Source organism: Zonotrichia albicollis, chromosome 23 (genome assembly GCF_047830755.1).
Source record: "Zonotrichia albicollis isolate bZonAlb1 chromosome 23, bZonAlb1.hap1, whole genome shotgun sequence".
NCBI lineage: Eukaryota > Metazoa > Chordata > Aves > Passeriformes > Passerellidae > Zonotrichia > Zonotrichia albicollis.
Window position 1 is genome coordinate 2,319,039 of NC_133841.1, and position 11,230 is coordinate 2,330,268.

At 55.3% G+C, this 11,230-nt stretch overlaps 1 protein-coding gene across 1 annotated transcript; it reads left to right on the forward strand.

Annotated features, from left to right (window-relative positions):
* Positions 1 to 1,075: 1,075 nt before the first annotated feature.
* GRB7 (growth factor receptor bound protein 7) lies at positions 1,076 to 11,136 on the forward strand. Its single transcript, XM_074557456.1, has 14 exons — positions 1,076 to 1,194; positions 1,277 to 1,421; positions 2,376 to 2,532; positions 3,540 to 3,661; positions 3,735 to 3,809; positions 3,899 to 4,036; positions 4,117 to 4,227; positions 5,457 to 5,555; positions 7,889 to 7,969; positions 8,612 to 8,728; positions 8,807 to 8,867; positions 8,954 to 9,041; positions 9,909 to 10,002; positions 10,079 to 11,136. Exons 1-14 carry the CDS (start codon positions 1,076 to 1,078, stop codon positions 10,223 to 10,225), a joined length of 1,554 nt encoding a protein of 517 aa, XP_074413557.1. The 3' UTR covers positions 10,226 to 11,136.
* The last annotated feature ends 94 nt before the right edge of the window (positions 11,137 to 11,230 follow it).

Sequence of the window (11,230 nt, forward strand, 5' to 3'; positions counted from 1 at the left end):
CAATGATTAACGCCGTGTCCCGCGGCCACAAGTGCCACCGTGAGTGCCACTGAGTGCCACCGCCGATGCCACCGTGGGTGCCACGTGTGTGCTCCGTGTGCCACGTGCTGGGGGGGCCGCGGGACACCCCGGGGCCACATCCCGGGGCCGGGGCCGGTGCCCGGGTGGCACGGGTGGCACCGGGCGTGGGTGGGGACACGGCGGGGGCTGGCGGCCGTTCCCACGGCGGCTCCCTCGCCCCCGGCTCCGGGGCCCGGATGCCAGCGCGGTGAGCTGGAGCTGGGAGCGGCTGCGGGACCGGTTTGGCCGGACCCGAGGGGAGTTTGGGGCTGAGCCGCTGCCGCCGCCACGCTCGGCTTCCTGCTCTGCTCGGCGCCGGCACGGCTCGGCCTGGCACAGCTCGTCCTGGCACGGCTTGGCCTGGCATGGCTCGGCCTGGCACGACTCGGCCTGGTAAAGCTCAGCCTGGCAAAGCTCAGCCTGGTAAAGCTCGGCCTGGCACGGCTCGGCCTGCCATGGCTTGGCCTGGTAAGGCTCAGCCTGGCACGGCTCGGCCTGGCACAGCTTGGCCTGGCACGGCTCGGCCTGATAAAGCTCGGCTTCCTGCTCTGCTCGGCTTGGCAAAGCTTGGCCTGGTAAAGCTCAGCCTGGCAAAGCCCAGCCTGGTAAAGCTCAGTCTGTCAAAGAGCCTGGCAAAGCCCAGCCTGGCAAAGCTCAGCATGGCACGGCCAGGCCTGGTAAAGTTCGGCCTGGCAAAGCTCAGCCTGGCACAGCCCAGCCTGGCAAAGCCCAGCCCAGCATCTCCCAGCTCTCCCAGCCCCTCGTTGCTGTGAGGGCATTCTGGGGGTCTCACCAGGGGCTGTGCTCACCATCAGGGCTGTGCTCCAGCCCCCAGCACCCCCACAGCACCGGGGGGACAGGGACACCCCCTTGGTGTCCCAAATCCCAACCAGGGCAGGGAAGCACCCCTGGGTGGGTGCCAGGAGCCCACCTGGGGGCTGCCCACACCTGGCCACGACCCCCCCAAGTGTGCTCATGGCTGCCAGACCCCCTCTCTGCCCCCACAGATGATGCCATGGAGGGGGGGGCTCAGCAGAGCGGCCTCTGGGAGCCCCCCGAGCAGGAGGGGGGTCCTGCAGAGCGCGATGGGGGCGAGCTCCGGCGCTCCCAGCCCCTCTTCATCCACGGCAGCAGGTGGGTGAGGCCTGGGGGGGTTCAGGGGGTTCAGGGGGGGGTCACAGGGGGTGCAGAGCTCACCCTCCACCCCTTCCCGCAGCCGGCAGCCGCCACAGGAGGAGCCGCGGGCGTCGTCGCTGCCCAGCATCCCCAACCCCTTCCCCGAGCTGTGCAGCCCCTCCAACTCCCCCATCCTGAGCAGCCCCACCCTGGGACAGGGACCCCCCCGAGAGGGCACCTCCCATGTGAGTCAGGGGATGGGGATGGGCAGGGGGGATGGGAAAGGGGGCTGGGACCCCTGCAGGGGCTGGGGAGGGGGTTCTTGGGGCACCCCCCAGGTGAGGTGGGAATCAGGGGGCTGGGGAGGCGGGAGAGTCTCAGCTCTGGGGCAGGAACCTCCTCCCATGTGAGGGTCTGGGGAGGGGTCCCAGCCTTTGGAGAAGGGCCACTCTAGAGAGGTCCCATCCTCCTGAGCCTGGGGGTGGAGGGGCTGGAAAGGGGGACCTCAACTCTGGGGAAGGAGCCACATCTAAATGAATTCAGGCTCTGGGAAGAAGGGATCCCATCCCTAGGACAGGAACCACCTCCTGCAAGAGTCAAGGATCTGGAAAGGAGGGATTCCATCCCTGGGACAGGAACCACCTCCCAGATGAGTCAGGGGGCTGGGAAGGGGGGATTCCATCTCTGGGACCACCTCCCAAATAAGTCAAGGGGCTGGGAAGCAGGGATTCCAAAGCAGGGATTTCATTCCTGGGACAGGAACCACCTTCCACATGAATTAAGGGCATGGGATGGAAGGATCCCGTCCTTGGGACAGGAACCACCTCCCAAATAAGTCAAGGGGCTGGGAAGGAGGGATTCCATCCCTGGGACAGGAACCACCTCTCAAATGAATCAAAGTGCTGGAAATGGGGACCTCAACCTTCATCTCCCACATGAATCAAGGCTCTGGGAAGGAGGGATTCCATCCCTGGGACAGGAACCTTCTCCCAAATAAGTCAAGGGGCTGGAAAAACGGACCTCAACCCTGGGGAAGGAGCCATCTCCCAAATGAATCAAAACTTTGGGGAGGGGGGATCCCATCCCTGTGACAGGAACCACCCCCCACATGATCTGGAGAGCAGGAGGTGGGGTGGGACGATCCCACCTGTGCTCCCCTGGTGCCGGGGGTCCCTGACAGCCCCTGTGCCCCCTCGCAGGTGGTGAAGGTGTTCGGGGAGGACGGCGCCTGCCGCTCCCTGGAGGCCTCGGCGGGCACCACGGCACGGCAGCTCTGCGAGACCCTGGTGCGCAGGACGCGGGCACTGCACGACCACAGCTGGGCCCTGGTGGAGCTGCACCAGCACCTGGCCCTGGGTGAGCAGCCCTGGCGGTGGTGGAGATCTCAGGGCTCCCAGGAGGAGGGGAGAGATGAGAATCTTGACTCTGTCAGAAGGCTGATTTATTATTTTTTGATATATATGTTATATAAAAAGAAAATTATATATTGAAGGTATACTAAGAGTAGAGTATGGAATACTCTATTAGTGTAAGAATAGAGAAGGGATTCATCAGAAGGGGAAAGGGGAAAGGGGAAAGGGGAAAGGGGAAAGGGGAAAGGAAAGGAAAGGAAAGGAAAGGAAAGGAAAGGAAAGGAAAGGAAAGGAAAGGAAAGGAAAGGGAAAAAGGGAAAGAAAGACAATAAAATCTTGTGACTGACCAGAGAGTCCAAGCCAACTGACTGTGATTGGCCATTAATTTAAAACAACCAGCATGGACCAATCACAGATGCACCTGTTGCATTCCACAGCAGCAGATAACCATTGTTTACATTTTGTTCCTGAGGCCTCTCAGCTTCTCAGGAGAAAAAATCCTAAGGAAAGGATTTTTCATAAAATGTGTCTGTGACACCTGGGGACACTTAGAAATGCCATGGAATAGTACAGAGATTGCTGGGGGAAAATAGAGCTAGGAAAAAAGTTTCAAAAGGTGGCCTTGCAAATAAGACTGGATACTTTGGAGAAATAGAACTGTGAAGGATGCATTGCAGTAGGAGCCACGAGGGGTAATTTTAGGTGATTGCCTTTAAGGCATTTACAGCATGGTGTGACAAAAGCTGACAGGCCAAAAAAACACTTCTAATGTATTGTAATTAGGAAATAATTGGCTGCTGATTGTGATGGCGTGAATGATAACATCTCACCCTTCACATGAGATTGAAAAGAGAATCAAAGCTTTTAAAACACCACTGAGTTACCCCCATCTCTGGATCAGAAAAGGGTTTAATCCTTGGGACCCTCCCACTACCCTGCTGACCCCATGGGACCCCCCCCACCACCCTGCTGACCCCGTGGGACCCCCCACCACCCCCCTGTCCCCCCCAGAGCGCTGCCTGGAGGACCACGAGTCTGTGGTGGAGGTGCAGAGCTCCTGGGCCCCGGGCGCCGACAGCCGCTTCGTGTTCCGCAAGAACTTCGCCAAGTACGAGCTCTTCAAGAGCAGCACGGTAGGTGGGCACCCCCTGGACCCCCCCTTTGGGCACCCCGAGGGGTCTCTGCTGAGCCTGTGTCCCCCAGCAGCTGCTGTTCCCTGAGGTGATGGTGTCCAGCTGCCTGGAGGCCAACAAGAGCATGGCGCACTCCGAGCTCATCCAGGTACGGGGGCACCGTGCCCAGCCGTGCCCTGGGCACCCTGCCGTGCCCTGGGGACCCCGCTGTGCCCCTCAGCCCTCGTGTCCCCCCAGAATTTCCTCAACTCTGGGAGCTGCCCTGAGGTCCAGGGTTTCCTGCACCTGCGGGAGGCCGGGCGCAAGGTCTGGAAGCGTTTCCACTTCTCGCTGCGCCGCTCGGGGCTCTACTACTCCACCAAGGGCACCTCCAAGGTGAGGCCTGGGGGTCCTGGGGAAGGGGGGCATGGCCAGGGGGTGCAGCAAGGCCAGCTCTGACACCCCAAACCCCCCAGGACCCCCGGCACCTCCAGTACTTCGCTGACCTCACCGAGTCCAACATCTACTACGTGACGCAGGGCAAGAAGCTCTACGGGACTCCCACCGAGTTCGGCTTCTGCATCAAGGTGGGTGTCACAGAAATCTTTGATGGAAAATCCTTTCCTTAGGATTTTTCCTCTTGAGAAGCTGAGAGGCCTCAGGAATAAAATGTAAACATTGATTATCTGCTGCTGTGGAATGCAACAGATAGATTTGTGATTGGTCTCATGTGGTTGTTTCTAATTAATGGCTCAGACTCTCTGTCCGAGCCACAAACCTTTGTTATCATTCTTTCTTTTTCTATTCTTAGCCAGCCTTCTGATGAAATCCATTCTTCTATCCCTTTAGTATAGTTTTAATATCATATATATCCTAATATATATCATTAAAACTATTCCTTTAGTATAGTTTTAATATCATATATATCCTAATAATTGTCATTAAAACTATTCCTTTAGTTTTGACGATATATATTATTATATATACATATACAGATATATATCCTAATATATATCATTAAAACTATTCCTTTAGTATAGTTTTAATAGAATATATATAATAAATCATTAAACTATCCCTTTAGTTGTAATTATATTTATATATATATATCTATATATATAGATATATATATACAGATATATGTCCTAATACATATAATTACAACTATTCCTTTAGTATAGTTTAAGATTATATATATCATATATATAGTTTAATATAATATAGATGGTGTATATAACATATATAATGTATGATAAATATTATAGATAAGATATATAATAATACATAATTATATACTCATATTATAATATATAATATATAATATATAATGTATAATGTATAATATATGATATATGATATATAATGTATATATATACATATATATACATATATATACAATATATAATGTATAATGTATGTTATATATTATATATTGCATATTAAAATATATATATTATATATTATATATTATATATTATATATTATATATTATATATTATATATTATATATTATATATTATATATTTATAATTATATATTATATAATAGATATTATACATTATATATAGTTTAATATAATATATATCATAATACACATCATTAAAACTATAATATAGTTTTAATATCATATATATAATATATAATATCATATCTATCAAAACCTTCTGAAACACGGAGTCAGACCCTCGTCTCTCCCCTCACCCTGGGACCCCTCTGAGCAGTGTCCCAGGTGGGGATGTCCCTGTCCCTGTCCCTGTCCCTGTCCCCTCCTCGGAGCCACCCGGGGCCGCCCCGTGACGGCTCCGCTTTCCCGCAGCCCCACAAGGTTCGGGGCGGAGTGAAGGCTCTGAAGCTGCTCTGCAGCGAGGACGAGCAGAGCCGCAGCTGCTGGATGGCCGCGTTTCGCCTCTTCAAGGTGAGCTCCAGTCCCCTGCCAGCCGGGATGGTGCCAGAGGGGCGCTGGAGGGATTTTGGGGACAATCTGGAGGAATATCGGGGTGGGGATGTGGGAGAAAGCTCACACAGTGTGCAAACACGGAGATGAGAAATGCTGACTTGCAGTAGGATAGAGAGAAAAAGAACTACGAAAAATATTTTAAAATTTCAAAACTTAGAATGCCATGGAATAAGACAGACAGAAAAAGAAATAGGGGAAAAAAATATCAAAACTTAGAAAGCCAGGGAATAGGGCAGGCAGAAAAAGAACCAGGGGAAAAAAATGTCAACATTTCGAAACTTAGAATGCCATGGAATAGGGCAGATAGACAAAGAACTAGGGGAAAAAATATCAAAACTTAGAAAGCCATGGAATAGGACAGGCAGCAAAAGAACTAGGAAAAAAAATTCAAAATCTCAAAACTTAGCATGCCATGGAATAGGGCAGATAGACAAAGAACTAGGAAAAAAAAATCAGAACTTAGAAAGCCATGGAATAGGACAGGCAAAAAAAGAACTAGGAAAAAAATTCAAAATCTCAAAACTTAGCCATGGAATAAGACAGACAGAAAAAGAACTAGGGGAAAAAAATATCAAAACTTAGAAGGCCATGGAATAGGGCAGGCAGAAAAAGAACTAGGAAAAAAATTTCAAAATCTCAAAACTTAGCATGCCATGGAATAAGACAGAGAGAAAAAGAACCAGGGGAAAAAATATCAAAACTTAGAAAGCCATGGAATAGGACAGGCAGCAAAAGAACTAGGAAAAAAAATCAAAATCTCAAAACTTAGCATGCCATGGAATAAGACAGAAAAAGAACTAGGGGGAAAAAATGTCAACATTTCGAAACTTAGAATGCCATGGAATACGACATACAGAAAAAAGAACTAGGGGGAAAAAATATCAAAATTTCAAAACTTAGAATGCCATGGAATACGACAGACAGAAAAAAAAATTCAAAATTTCGAAACACAGAATGCCATGGAATAGGACAGACAGAAAAAGAACTAGGGAAAAAATTTCAAAAGGTGGCCTTGCAAATGAGACCTGATACTTTAGAGAAATAGAACTATGAAAGATTCATTGCAGTAGGAGCCACAAGGGGTAATTTTAGATAATTGGCTTTAAGGCAATTACAGCATGGTGTGGCAAAACCTTCCAAACTCAGGACATCCCAAAAAACACTTATAGTGTATTGTAATTAGGAAATAATTGGCTCCTGATTGTGATGGTGTGAATTATAACATCTGTGTTGCCTCACCCTTCACACGAGACTGAAAATAGAATAAAAGTTTTTAAAACACCCTTCAGTTGCCCCATCTCCGGGTCAGAAAAGGGATTAATCTGACAGTGATGGGGGAATGCTTGGGGGATACTGGAGAGCTGCAAGGGGGGAATGTGGATGGTTCTAGAAGGATGCTGGGGGGATGCCAGTGCAAATGTTTCAGGGTGGGTGTCCCTGTGCCCACATGGAGTGGGTGTAGAGCTCCCAGCCCCTGCACTGGGTGCCCCTGGGTGCCCCTGGGTGTCCCTGGGTGCCCCTGGGTGTCCCTGGATGTCCCTGGGTGCCCCTGGGTGTCCCTGGGTGCCCCTGGGTGTCCTTGGAGGTCCCTGGACGTCCCTGGGTGCCCCTGGGTGCCCCTGGGTGCCCCTGTATGTCCCTGGGTGCCCCTGGATGTCCCTGGGTGTCCCTGGGTGCCCCTGGGTGTCCCTGGGTGCCCCTGGGTGCTCTCTGGGTGTCCCTGGAGGTCCCTGGGTGTCCCTGGGTGTCCCTGGGTGTCCTGGGTGCCCCTGGGTGCCTCTGGGTGTCCCTGGAGGTCCCTGGGTGTCCCTGGAGGTCCTTGGGTGTCCCTGGGTGTCCCTGGGTGCCCCTGGATATCCTTGGACGTCCCTGGGTGTCCCTGGGTGCCCCTGAGTGCCGCTGGAGGTCCCTGGGTGTCCCTGGGTGCTCTCTGGGTGCCCCTGGGTGTCCCTGGGTGCCCCTGAGTGCCCCTGGAGGTCCCTGGGTGTCCCTGGGTGCCCCTGGAGGTCCCTGGGTGTCCCTGGGTGCTCTCTGGGTGTCCCTGGGTGCCCCTGGGTGTCCCTGGGTGTCCCTGGGTGTCCTGGGTGCCCCTGGGTGTCCTTGGAGGTCCCTGGGTGTCCCTGGGTGTCCCTGAAGGTCCTTGGGTGCCCCTGGGTGCCCCTGGATGTCCCTGGGTGCTCTCTGGATGTCCCTGGGTGTCCCTGGATGTCCCTGGGTGTCCCTGGGTGTCCCTGGGTGCTCTCCCACCCCACAGCAGGGCCCCCCCAGCTGACAGAGCTGTTCCCCCCCAGTACGGGATGCAGCTCTACAGAAACTACCAGCAAGCACAGGCACGGCTGAGCCAACCGCCCTGGATCGGCCCCACGCCCCTGGTGAGTGTCCCCTGTCCCCCTGGTGAGTGTCCCTGTCCCCCTGGTGAGTGTCTCCTGTCCTCCTGGTGAGTGTCCCCTGTCCCCCTGCTGAGTGTCCCCTGTCCCCTACAGCCCCATGTGAGTGTCCCCTGTCCCCCTGGTGAGTGTCCCCTGTCCCCATGGTGAGTGTCCCCTGTCCCCTACAGCCCCATGTGAGTGTCCCCTGTCCCCCTGGTGAGTGTCCCTGTCCCCCTGCTGAGTGTCCCCTGTCCCCCAGCAGCCCCTGGTGAGTGTCCCCTGCCCTCCTGGTGAGTGTCCCCTGTCCCCCTGGTGAGTGTCCCTGTCCCCCTGGTGAGTGTCCCTGTCCCCATGGTGAGTGTCCCCTGTCCCCCACAGCACTGCTGAGTGTCCCCTGTCCCCATGGTGAGTGTCCCCTGTCCCCTGTCCCCATGGTGAGTGTCTCTTGCCCCACTGGTGAGTGTCCCCTGTCCCCCTGGTGAGTGTCCCCTGTCCCCCTGCAGCCCCATGTGAGTGTCCCCTTTCCCCTACACCCTCTTGTGAGTGCTCCCCACAGCCCCTGGTGAGTGTCCCCTGCACCCCTGGTGAGTGTCCCCTGTCCCCCACACCCCCTGACCCCCTCTGGTGACCCCCCTGTCCCCACAGCGCAGCGTCTCGGACAACGCCCTGGTGGCCATGGACTTCTCAGGCTGCACGGGCCGGGTGATTGAGAACCCTAACGAGGTGCTGAGCGTGGCCCTGGAGGAGGCCCAGGCCTGGAGGGTGAGTGGGGGTGCTGGGGAGTCGGGGGGAGCCCCCCTGAGCCCACCCCGACGTCCCCTGGTGTCCTTGTGTGCCCAGAAGAAGACGACGCACCGCTACAGCCTGCCCGCCGCCTGCCACAGCTCCCCGCTCAGCGCCGGTGAGAGCCGGGCTCACTGCCCGCTTTGGGGGGGTCCCTGCCTCCTCCAGGGGGTCCCCCCGAGTGTGACACCCCTGTCCCCACAGCCATCCACCGCACCCAGCCCTGGTTCCACGGCAGGATCTCCAGGGAGGACACCCAGCAGCTCATCGGCCGCCAGGGCTTGGTGGATGGGTATGGAACCCCCTTGGGTTTGGGGGGTTTGGGGTCCCTGGGGGGCACATGGAACTCCAGGGAGGTTCAGGAGCACGGGGGTTATGGGATATAAGTGGGGGTGAGGGTGAGTGGTCCCAGGTTGTTGCAGGGTTTGGGGGGCACAGAGACTCCCAGGGGTGCCAGGGGGTGCTGGGCTACTCCCAGGATTTCACAGGGGGTTTGTGGGACCCCTTTTACTGCAAATCAAAGGTGACTCCAATGAAGGTGAGAGAATGATTCATCTGACTCCATGGATATCAGAAGTTTATTAATTACTTTATTATACTATATAATATACTTTTCATCTGAACTGAATCTGCCAAGCACTCACTCTGCACACACTGCACAGAATCTTGTGACTGTCAGTGACAATCCTGACACACACACACACACCTGGCCCTGACAGGCCAAGGAAACAAAAAATCCTCACTTTGGGTGAATATTTTCCATATTGCATTCTACTTTGGCGCAGCAAGTAAGATAAGAATTGTGTTTTCCCTTTCTGTGATGTTCAGAGAATGTGAATCTCAGAAATCCTTAAGAATTGTGCTTTGCTTTTCTCTGTGAAATGTGGCAGCAATGGGTGACACTGGGGGGGCAGAGGTGACACTGGGAGGGCAGAGGTGACACTGAGAGGGCAGAGGGGACACTGGGGGGGCAGAGGGGACACTGGGAGGGCAGAGGGGACACTGGGGGGGCAGAGGGGACACTGGGAGGGCAGAGGTGACACTGAGAGGGCAGAGGTGACACTGAGAGGGCAGAGGGGACACTGGGAGGGCAGAGGGGACACTGGGAGAGCACAAGGGACCTGTGCCCAGCCATCAGTGACACCTCTGTGCCTCGCAGGGTGTTCCTGGTGCGGGAGAGCCAGCGGAACCCCAAGGGCTTCGTGCTGTCCCTGTGCCACCTGCAGCGCATCAAGCACTACCTCATCCTGCCGGTGAGTGCCAGCCTGGGGCTGGGGGGGCCCGGGGGGGCCGGGCACGGGGGTTCTGACCTGCAGCCCCCCCCGGCAGAGCGAGGAGGAGGGGAGGCTTTACTTCACCATGGATGACGGGCAGACGCGCTTCGCCGACCTGATCCAGCTGGTGGAGTTCCACCAGATCAACCGCGGCATCCTGCCCTGCAAGCTGCGCCACTACTGCACCTGCGTGGCCCTCTGAGCCCCTGGGGGGTTGGCACAGCCTGGCACCACCAGCACGGCAGGGTTGGGCTCGGCCTGGCACTGCCAGCGTGGTTTGGCACAGGCTGACGCTGCTGGTTCAGTCTTGTAGCACGGCTCGGCACAGCCCGGCACAGAACAGCCTGGCACAGCCTGGCACTGCTGGGGTTGTTTGGCACAGATTGGCCCTGCTGATATGGCATGGCTTGGCACAGCACCACCAGCAGAGATTGGCACAGCTGGGCACCAATGACATGGCACAGCTGGCACAGCCTGGCCCTGCTGATATGGCATGGCATGGCTTGGCAGAGTCCAGCATCACCAGCGCAATTTGGCACAGCTGGGCACCAATGACATGGCACTGCTGGCACAGCTTGGCACCAGTGGGATGGTTTGGCACAGCCCAGCACCACTAGCAAGGCACAGTTTGGCATGGTCTGGCATGGTTGGGTGGTTTGGCACAGCCTGACACTGCCAGCATGGCACAGCTCAGCACAGCACCACCAGCATGGCACAGTCTGGCATGGTTGGGTGGTTTGGCACAGCCTGGCACTGCCAGCATGGCTCAGCCCAGCACCACTAGGATGGTTTGGCACAGCCTGGCACCACCAGCATGGCACAGCCCAGCTCCACCAGGATGGTTTGGCACAGCCTGGCACTGCCAGCATGGCACAGCTCAGCACAGCCCACAGCAGGACCCCACACTCAAGCACTTTCTCCCCTCTGCCCTGCAGCACCAGCCCCGAGTGCCCCTGCCGGAGCCTGGCACTCCTTGCCCCCACACCAGGGCGGGTTTTGGGGTCCCGGGCTGTGGGGGTGAGGGGGGCACCCATCACCGTGTCCCCCACGTCTCCACGAGGCCAGTTGAATGGGACGTGTTTTATACCAGTGATAAATAATAAAAGTTATTTTTGCAGAGCTCCTGCCTCCTTCCTTGCCATCCCCGGTGGCACACGGCTGGCAGCGTCCCCATCTCCCACGCCTGGCAGTGTCCCCATGTCCCGCT

Coding starts and splice junctions, on each gene's coding strand:
- GRB7 (XM_074557456.1), top strand. CDS start 1,076: ATGGAGGGGGGGGCTCAGCAGAGCGGCCTCTGGGAGCCCCCCGAGCAG. Junction 3,810..3,898: donor CGCACTCCGAGCTCATCCAG/GTACGGGGGCAC, acceptor GTGTCCCCCCAG/AATTTCCTCAACTCTGGGAG. Junction 4,228..5,456: donor AGTTCGGCTTCTGCATCAAG/GTGGGTGTCACA, acceptor GCTTTCCCGCAG/CCCCACAAGGTTCGGGGCGG.